This window comes from Triticum dicoccoides, chromosome 6A (genome assembly GCF_002162155.2).
Source record: "Triticum dicoccoides isolate Atlit2015 ecotype Zavitan chromosome 6A, WEW_v2.0, whole genome shotgun sequence".
NCBI lineage: Eukaryota > Viridiplantae > Streptophyta > Magnoliopsida > Poales > Poaceae > Triticum > Triticum dicoccoides.
In genome coordinates this window covers 566,914,876-566,924,823 of record NC_041390.1, presented here as the reverse complement: position 1 = coordinate 566,924,823, position 9,948 = coordinate 566,914,876, and the positions used below count along the sequence as shown (strand labels likewise).

Here is a 9,948-nt window from a genome sequence, read left to right as displayed (position 1 = left end):
AAGATACTATAGGAGTTTCCTTCCATGACGCGACCAAAACGATCTGGTTTTGCCAAAAAGTGGAGCCTATGGGCAAAATCCGGAGCTTCAACAAACCCAAAGTTTCATGCCACCTCTGAGATCAAACCTAGGGCATTCATAAGACTTTTTGGACATGCCTGATGCCAAGAGAGGGGTCGGAGCTCCTGGTTCTCTTCAACCCAAAGCCCAGCAACGTACCCGGCCGAGGAGACTTGGCCAACTGGTATCCAGCAGTAACGACGAGAGTGTGGGGTCTGACGCGGAGGGAAATTGGGTGGCGACTCAGCCGACTACCCAGCGGGGCGACGCGAGAAAGTACCTGATAGAAACTAAGTTACTTTGGCAACTCCGTGAAAACCATGTTTCAACGTTTCAGAGAATTCTACAACCAAACATGCTTGTTGCAAAAGTTCATTTTCTATAAACATGTAAAACTGTAAGTTCTAAACTCATATTCACATGGGAGATAAAAATATATATTCATGGATCACGCACACGACCAGGCACTGCGCGCAACCAGGCATCCATCCACCAGTCGTCAGTATGCCAAAAATATCACCGTGGCCGACCCCCCGCGACGATCAACCACCGGCGGCACCGCGGCCCGTGCGCGCCTGGCCCGCGCGCCACCGAACTCACGCCACGCGCCTGCCAAGGGGCGGTAGATCCGGGGGCTCCCTGCCAAAGCCGCCGGTGCGGCGACCGACCTGCGATGTCGTCCCGCGTACGGTACTCCGCGAACCTGCCGCGCTGGTCGATGCAGTTTTTTCGTTACGTTACACGGCTGGCCACATCTGAACACATTTGCCATTTCACTTAACTGAATTAACCACTTCGCAGAAAGCAAGCCTGACAATACCTGCCGCTACCGGCGATCCTCGTACGCAGCCTTCGGCTTCAACCGCCGCTCGCATCATCACGTGTGGAGTGGAGTGGAGTGGATTGCAGGCAGACCCAGCCGACGGGCGTCCCGAGGCCGAGGGCCGAAAGCAGATCAGGGGGTGCGCAACACACGTCACCGCGCGGCCGACGACGACGGCAGACGGAATCTGAACCTGCCGCCGACCCCCACGCTTTTCCGGGGAAGCCTTTCGACAGTTACCATCCGATCCGCCCGCAGTTGCAGGGCAGAACCCACAACCCACCCAGCACCCAGGGAGGGGAGGCCCACCAGCCAGCCCATCTGTAAATTTCTGTTTCTTTCTCTCTTCCGGCAAGCCCGCCCGCGGGCCCGGCCCTCATCCGTCCAAGCGCAAGTCACGCATGCAACGGCCCTCTCCAAATCCGAACGTCGAATTAACCCCCCTGCCATCAGTTTCAAATCCATCTTAACCCCCGCCCAGGCGCGACGGGAGCCGTCGGATCCGGCCCGGCCCACGTGTCGCGCCCGGGGAGGACCGGGGGCAATCTCGTCCGTCCGTGGCCGCCCGCCGGAAAGGCCATTCCCGTGATGATCACGTTCCGTTGGGGGTCTGCAGAACGGCGTTACGGCTCGAGGGGCGAGGGCCAGATCCGGCTGACGGCGCCGTCGGGCGGTCCTGGCCGTCGGATCGGGACCCGATCCCCCGGCTCCCCCCTTGGCGTGTTATATGCGTACGCACCCACGCGCACGGGGCGCACTCCGGACGGGGGAGAGAATCCAAAGAGCAGCCCAGCGGCATCATACCCCTCCCTCCCACCCACCGGCGCCGCGCTGCAGACGCAAACGGCCAAAGGCGAGCGGCGTGGGGCGGAGCGCGGGGCAATGGGGAAGTACATGCGCAAGTGCAGGGCGGAGGACGGCGCGGTGGGCGGCGTGGAGGTCACGCAGGCCGTCGGCGTCCGCACCCGGTCCCGCGCGGCCGCGGCCAACGTCGTCGTTTCCAAGAGGAGGCGCCCGCTGCCGCCCGGCTCGCCGTCGGCCTCGTCGTCCCTCGCTCGCGCCCAGGGCGGGAGCTGCTACCTGAAGCTGCGGAGCCGCATGCTGTTCATGGCCCCGCCGGCGCCCGCATCGGGGGGTGCCGCCGGGCACGGGCCGGCGCCGCCGCTCCCGGCCGGCCTGTCGCGCTGCTCCAGCACGGCGTCGTCCGTGGACGCGTCGGCCGCGGCGCAGGACAGGAGCCTGCCCTCGTGCGGCTCCGACGCCGCTGCCAACAACAAGGTGAGGGAATTGGGTCCAAACCCTAGAATTCGGATACGATTCGAGATCTCCTTTTTTACTGAAACCCGTGTCTTTCTCCGCTCTGCAGGCAGGCGCCCCGGAGGGCTCGGCGAGCAACAACGCGGAGAGCGGCGGCAACCGCGAGAGGTGCGAGATCGAATTCCGTCTTCTTTCCAGCGAATTCTTGTGAATTATGCCTCCTGCCGTGCTCCTGACCCTGTCCCGCTCGCCGTTTTTGAAAATTCAGGCGAGAGACGACGCCGTCCAGCCATTTCCCCGGCGACCTGAGCGACCTGGAGTCGGATCTGGCGGGGCAGAACAGCGGCCGGTCGTCGCTGCCGCAAACGCCGACCGCCCAGGCCCAGCCCGCCGCGAGGTCGAGGGTCCCGCCGGCGGCCGAGATCGAGGAGTTCTTCGCGGCCGCCGAGGAGGCCGAGGCCAGGCGGTTCGCTTGCAAGTAAGTGCTTTTAGCAGCAGCGGAAACTCTAATTCTCCACTTCGTCGCCGGAGTTCTAACGTGAGAGCTTTCTCTCTCCGTGGCCAGGTACAACTTCGACGTGGCCCGCGGCGTGCCGCTCGACTCCGGCCGGTACGAGTGGACCCCGGCGGTGAGCAGCAGCTAGGCAGGCGACGAAAGCGGGCGTGCAAAGGGGGGAGAGAAGCCGTAGCTCGAAAGTTACTCACTGTAGAGCTGGGGCGCCGGCCGGCCGGCCGGCCGTGTAGAAAGGCCAAGGGAAAAAGATGCTCCGGAAAGAAGAAAAGAAGCATTATAGCCTAACCAACCAACCAACCACCGATTCATCAGCAACAACTTTTTCTTTCACTCACTCGCTCGCTCACATACTCCCACCATTATCACCTCACCTCCTTAATCCTGATTTTTCCCAGCAGCAGGAGCAGCAGCAGTAGCAGTTTTACTTCCCCTACTGGTACTTATCTTCTTGGTTGACAGGACGGATCCCTCGATCGATCAGTCCCTTACTGTAATTGCCACCTAGTAGTAGTTGTAGTTGATTACCTTACCTGTATTTGCCTGGATTTTTTACTGTACATCGTCGTCAGCAGCATGTAGCAGCAGCAGCAGCTTCTTGCTGCAGATCTATAATTTGATTTGAGTGAGTGAACCGTCTCCCTTTGCCGTTTCCGTCCATGCATGCATGATTCCATCTTATCCATTGCACTGGTCCTGCGAGAAGAAATGCACACGTTATGCGGTTATGCAGATCGTTGCGTAGCTACTAGGTAGTTCTGCAAGTGAGCAGACATGCAGGCTATGGAAAAATCTCCAGTGCTCAGCGCCCATGCATGGCATGGCATGGATGGATGCTTCGGTGCAGAGTGCAGTGCAGACAGACGGTACAGGCAGGCAGTCTGCAGTGGAGGCTTCCATGGCAGGCGGCAGGCGGCATGGCGTGCCGTGGAAAGAAGGCTTGGCTGGGAGATGGGGGACCCCGGTGCCGGGGCCGAGGCACAGCGCGCGGATCGCCCACGCCCAGGGAAGAAGGGGAGGGAAGTTACCGCTGTCTCCCCACCTCTGCCGTCGTCGCGGTTAAAAAGGGGGTTAGATGGAGCAAGTGGCGATTAACCTGCGCGTGAATGATTAGTGATCAGAGCGGTTAAACTAAACAAAGCGCCGCTGGGTCTGGATCCATGGCACATGGGTGCATCATGCCGTGCACGGTGGGAGGGGGGGTAGGGGGAGGGGGCATTAAGGAATGTTAGTTGCATCGGGATCTGGGTCAGTCAGTAGGTTGGTAAAAACTAGGAGTAGGATGGGAGCAGGGAGGGAGGGAGAGATGCCGCTTGGATTCGGTGCCAGGCGCTCGGCTCGCCGGGAACTGGGACGAACTTTTTTTTTTTTTTTGAAACAGAACTGAGACGAACTACACCACACGCACGCACGCACACTGCTGTTTGCTGGCTTTAATTTTGCACTGAAACTCGTGGTGTGTGGGGGCGGGCCCCGGCTCTCGTGTGACCTCGTCTCATTGGTAACTTCTGCACCCTGCGTGTGGGGGCTCGTACGTGTAGCCCGATATGGAAAATATCAGCTCGTTGTAGGCTCTAGCTCGGGTTCAGTTTTGGAAAATACTGAACTTTTCTTGCGGTGCTAGAACTGTATTTTGCTAGCCTGACGCTTTGCCGGTGCTAACGGCAATCTGAACTGTATTTTCTTACGTTCGTCCGCACTGTGAGCGTGTGTGTGTGTGAAGGATTATGTATACTAATCCAGAAGAACAGTGGTGTGCTAACGAAGAAAGAGCATGCTGTTGGAGCTGAAATAACACTGGCAGTGCGCCCGTGATTGGACGAATAAAAAGTCGACACAACGTGCAGGAGAGAGAGGGAGGGTGGTGTGATGGGGAGCATGCATGATCGGGCACGTTGCGAGCATCATAAAATAAGCTTTACAGTTCTACAATACGAAGCCCAGATCCGTGGAAGGTGGTGGGGGTGGGATCATGAAGGTGGTGGAGATGAGATCCACCGGGGTTGGCAGCGCGTTTGTTTGTTTGTCGTCGATCGCCGGTAATTTGTGTCAGCGACGGTACGGTGAAAAGGGGTCCGTTCCGTTCGACAAGAGGCGCATAGAAAACGCGGTGATTTGCCTGGGGATTCTGGAGGAGGAGGAGGAGAAGGTGGGGATCCCCAAGCAGTAAACATTCCGCGCACGCTGGGTTAATAATGGCCATAAGTGTATTTTATACTACAGTACTCACTTTGAGCTAGGGGTGGCACTGAAACTGTGGGTGGCTCTGCTTTGGATGGAGTCCACAAGTGGCAGAATCCCTCCATTTCCTGCGGATAAACGCACACAAGACACAACTGTCTACTCCTGCCTGCCATGGCAGGCAGAGCATGCAAAGTGACAGCAGCAGCATACCTGAATGAATCTGCTACTCCACTAGCAGCAACCTAGGATCAATCCAGAGTGACAGTGAACCTGCTGCAGATCCTTCAGATTCAGAAAAGGCAGGGCGGACGTCGTGTGTTGGCGCTGATTCAGACCGTTCGCATTCATATGTACAGCAGTACGTACGATTTTGCACTAAACTCGTGAAGTACTTTGCTCTGTATTAACTGCGTTGCAAGTCCCAATTGTCCGTCGCGGTCCTAGAACAGCGCAAATATGGACGCAGCGATCTGTAGTGGTACGGCGGACGCAAACGGGCCAGCCGAGTACACACCGACCGATCCATCGGCCAGGGAAATCAAAGGGGCGGCGGACGGACGGGCGATTCACCAACCGTGCGCCCACTGTAGGCAGTACCGCCGCCGAGGACGCGCTCGTTCGTGCTCGCCGCCATGGGCCATGGCATGGCCAGGCGGCCAACGGCGCGCTGCGGAGGACGGAATTTAGCGGTACTTGCCGCCGGCCGTATCGTCTCCCTTGTCGCGCCTCCTGCCGTGCTGCACGGCGCGGGGGCATGTGGAGGATTGGACGTGTAACGGGGGGTTCAGGGAGGAAGGTGGGGGTGGTAGTAGTAGTCGTTGTGGGAAATCCGGCCGTATGTGAATTGATTTGGACCCGATACGCGCATTCATGCCTATTGATTACGGATCGAAATCTGGGGGATTCACGATCTGTCTAGCCTGTAATGAACCTACGTAGTACGTCCCGTCGGAAACAAGAGCCTGTCCTTTTTTTCTTTTCCTATGAAAAATGGAAGTTTGTTAATGGCCGTGCTAGAGCATCTACAGCCGACCGGCCCAAATTTATCTTAAACGTCTGGACGAACTGACCGGTCACAAAAAATCGACCCAGCCGGATCCGGGCGCATCGAACCATCCTCAAACGCCCAGGCTGACCGGCGCCACTCATATCCAGCCCAAATATGGGGCGGACATAGGGCGGCCCGGGCACATCCGGGCGCGTCCTCCTAACAAGTTCGGCCCACCAACAATCCACACGGTTGTCCTATAAAAAACCCATCGGGCTCTGAATCCCTAGCTCACTCACACTTTCCTCTCTCACTCCGTCCTCTCCTCTTCCCGCACCGATTCCGATCGAATCCGGTGCAATGTCGAGCTCCGGCAGCCGCTTCGATTCTGAGCTGGATCCCGACTTTGAGCTGGCCCTCTACATCGCCTTGGACCTGTCCAAGGTGGAGACCGGGAACAGCTCCGGATCTGTAACATCGCCGCAGATGCAGCTCCCCCGCTGGCGCTGGCCCCTCCCGGCCCGTGCGTAGCTCCGACATGCCTGCGTAATTCGTGCCTACCTTACGTCGTCCGCTGCCCACTAACACTGCTGCTCCCCCACATGAGCAGTGGTAGGTGCTTGTGCCCGCCCCGCCGGCCCGGACGCGTACGCCGGAATCAGAGGCGCGCGCCACCTGCCACGGTAGACAATGGAAAAGGGAAAGGAAGGAGGCGGAGCAGTCTGTGCGCCGCCGCCACAGGATGCAAGCGGAGCCCGACGAGGACGCGCAGCTCCTCGATTGGTTCTACCGCCGGTCGCTTACGATCATGAAGACGGACGCGTGGCGGCTCCGCCAGAAGAACGCCAAGGTGCTCCGGATTTCCATTGAGTAGTCCTAGCGCGAGGCGGGGGAGGCTCGACTCGCAAAATTCAAGCAACAATAGGACAGTGCCGTCCGTGTTGGGGTACGTAGTATTTCAAAAAAATTCCTACGATCACGCAAGATTTACTAGGAGATGCATAGCAACGAGAGGGGAGAGTGTGTCCACGTACCCTCATAGACCGAAAGCGGAAGCGTTAAGTAACGCGGTTGATGTAGTCGAACGTCTTCGCGATCCAACCAATCAAGTACCGAACGCACGGTACCTCCGCGATCTGCACACGTTCAGCTCGGTGACGTCCCTTGTACTCTTGATCCAGTTAAGGCCGAGGGAGAGTTTCGTTAGCACGACGGCGTGATGACGGTGATGATGAAGTTACCGACGCAGGGCTTCGCCTAAGCACTACAACGATATGACCGAGGTGAAAATCTGTGAAGGGGGCACCACACAAGGCTAAGACAACTGTCAACTTGTGTGTTCTAGGGTGCCCCTGCCCACGTATATAAATGAGCAAGGGGGAGGCCGGCCGGCCCTCATGGGGCGCGCCCCAAGTAGGGTTCCTACTAGGAATAGGAATCTTATTCCTAGTAGGTTTCCAACAAGGGAAGAGAGGGGAAGGAAGGAGAGGGAGAGAGGGAGAAGGAAAGGGAGGGGGGCGCCGCCCCTCCTAGTCCAATTCGGACTCCTCAAGGGAGGGGGGCGGCCAGCCCTAGGGCCCTCTCCTCTCTCTCATACACACAAGACCCATGTTGACCCATTAGTTCCCCCGGGGGTTCCGATAACCCCCCGTCACTCCGATATATATCCGATGACCCCCTGAACTCATCTGGCGTTCAAATAACATCGTCCAATATATCAATCTTCATGTCTCAACCATTTCGAGACTCCTCGTCATGTCCGTGATCACATCCGGGACTCCAAACTATCTTAGGTACATCAAAACACATAAACTCATAATACCGATCGCCATCGAACGTTAAGCGTGCGGACCCTACGGGTTCGGGAACTATGTAGACATGACCGAGACTCATCTCCGGTCAATAACCAATAGCGGAACCTGGATGCTCATATTGGCTCCCACATATTCTACGAAGATCTTTATAGGTCAAACAGCATAACAACAGACGTTGTTTCCTTTGTCATCGGTATGTTACTTGCCCGAGATTCGATCGTCGGTATCATCATACCTAGTTCAATCTCGTTACCGGCAAGTCTTTTTACTCGTTTCGTAATGCAACATCCCGCAACTAACTCATTAGTCACATTGCTTGCAAGGCTTATAGTGATGTGCATTACCGAGAGGACCCAGAGATACCTCTCCGATATACGAAGTGACAAATCATAATCTCGATCTATGCCAACTCAACAAACACCATCGAAGACACCTGTAGAGCATCTTTATAATCACCCAGTTACGTTGTGACATTTGATAGCACACTAAGTGTTCCTTCGGTATTCGGGAGTTGCATAATCTCATAGTCAGAGGAACATGTATAAGTCATGAAGAAAGCAATAGCAATAAAACTAAACGATCATAGTGTTAAGCTAACGGATGGGTCTTGTCCATCACATCATTCTCTAATGACGTGATCCCGTTCATCAAATGACAACACATGTCTATGGCTAGGAAATTTAACCATCTTTGATTAACGAGCTAGTCTAGTAGAGGCATACTAGGGAGTAGGGACACTCTGTTTGTCTATGTATTCACACATGTACCAAGTTTCCGGTTAATACAACTCTAGTATGAATAATAAACATTTATCATGATATAAGGAAATATAAATAACAACTTTATTATTGCCTCTAGGGCATGTTTCCTTTATTCTGGTGGTTGAAAGGACTCATCATCCTCTCCGACACCTTCGACGATGACAACGACCACGGCTCCTCGTCTGACGACTCGGACGATCCTCCACCAGCCGCCAACTCCTACAGCTGTGCCGGCGACCAGAAGGGCAAAGGGCTGGCGAGGAAGTGGTGAAGCTCCGCCCTCTCCGTCTTTAATTTCAAGTTTTTAGTAATCTAGTTTAAACTTGTCCGGTGTTTATGTGAATTATGTGAACTTTGGCGATCTTTTGGACATCCGTTGGTAATCTTTTGGTGGTCGGAATATGCATTTCAGTGACCGATTCTATGCCTGTTTGATGATCTATGTTGTTTACTTCTATGTTGCATGCTTTAGTATGAATATAGGATACGAATATGAGATACACAAATGTTAGTCAAGCATTTAAAAAATGTTAAATGTGTATAAAAAATGTTGACCACGTATTATAAATGATGACAAAATTTGATCATGTATATAAAAATGTTAATAAAGCGTTTGAAAAAATATTGAACAAGTATGTGAAAAATGTTAATCAAGCTAATACAATCAAGCATTTTTTTTAAACTGAAAAATGTGTAGCAAAATGTAGACTGTATAGTAAAAAAATGTTGGTTTGGAAATATACTAAACAAGCATTTAAAAATTTGTATAGAAAAATTATTTACTATATATATATATTAAAAAAGGTTAAACTTGTATGTAAAATGCTAAACATCTATTAGAAAATTGTATTAGCTATATACCCAAAATGTTTATAGAAGAAATATTGACCATGTCTTCAAAACATATGAAACTTATATTTAAAAAATGTTAAACATGTATTAGTAATTTTTTTGAGAAACTTAAACAAGTATTGGTAAAATGTTTTAGATATATACAAAAATTTGTAGAAAAACTATGAAAACCCAAGGAAAACAAAAAAGGAAAGTAGATGGAAAATGAGAAAAACAACAAACTAAAGAAGGAAACGAAGAAAAACCAAAGAAAAACTAGGGAAAACTGGTAAGCCATTGAAAACCCGAGAGAAACAAAGAAAACCAATAAAACCCATGAAAGAAAAAACAAAAGTGAAGTAAAATGAAAAGAAAAGAAAAACAAAATGAAACCCGAGGAAGAAATAAGTAAAATTGAAGAAAAAGAAACTAAATTAAAAAAGTGGAGAAAGAAAGGAAGAAAAACAAATGTAAAAGGAAAGAAAAAACAAAAACAAAAAAACCTGATGAAACTAATAGAAAACCGGCTCTTTTCCACCGTCAAATAGGTCGTGCCCTAGTATTTCCCACGAAGGTGCTAGCAAGCTTGGCCCTTCATCCAATAGGCCAATTCGGTCGCGGATAGTTTAGCAAAACATTGTATTACTTCTGGCATGTCTGAAGCATGGGAAATTGTCATCCCCGACTTTATTCTTCACCATTATGTGAACGATCTAGCT

General features: G+C 52.9%; 1 protein-coding gene across 1 annotated transcript; it reads left to right on the top strand.

The window, feature by feature from the left end:
• Positions 1 to 1,630: 1,630 nt before the first annotated feature.
• LOC119317989 (cyclin-dependent kinase inhibitor 1-like) lies at positions 1,631 to 3,290 on the top strand. The gene is made up of 4 exons (XM_037592493.1): positions 1,631 to 2,161; positions 2,250 to 2,308; positions 2,409 to 2,618; positions 2,706 to 3,290. Exons 1-4 carry the CDS (start codon positions 1,766 to 1,768, stop codon positions 2,782 to 2,784), a joined length of 744 nt encoding a protein of 247 aa, XP_037448390.1. The 5' UTR covers positions 1,631 to 1,765; the 3' UTR covers positions 2,785 to 3,290.
• Positions 3,291 to 9,948: the final 6,658 nt, after the last annotated feature.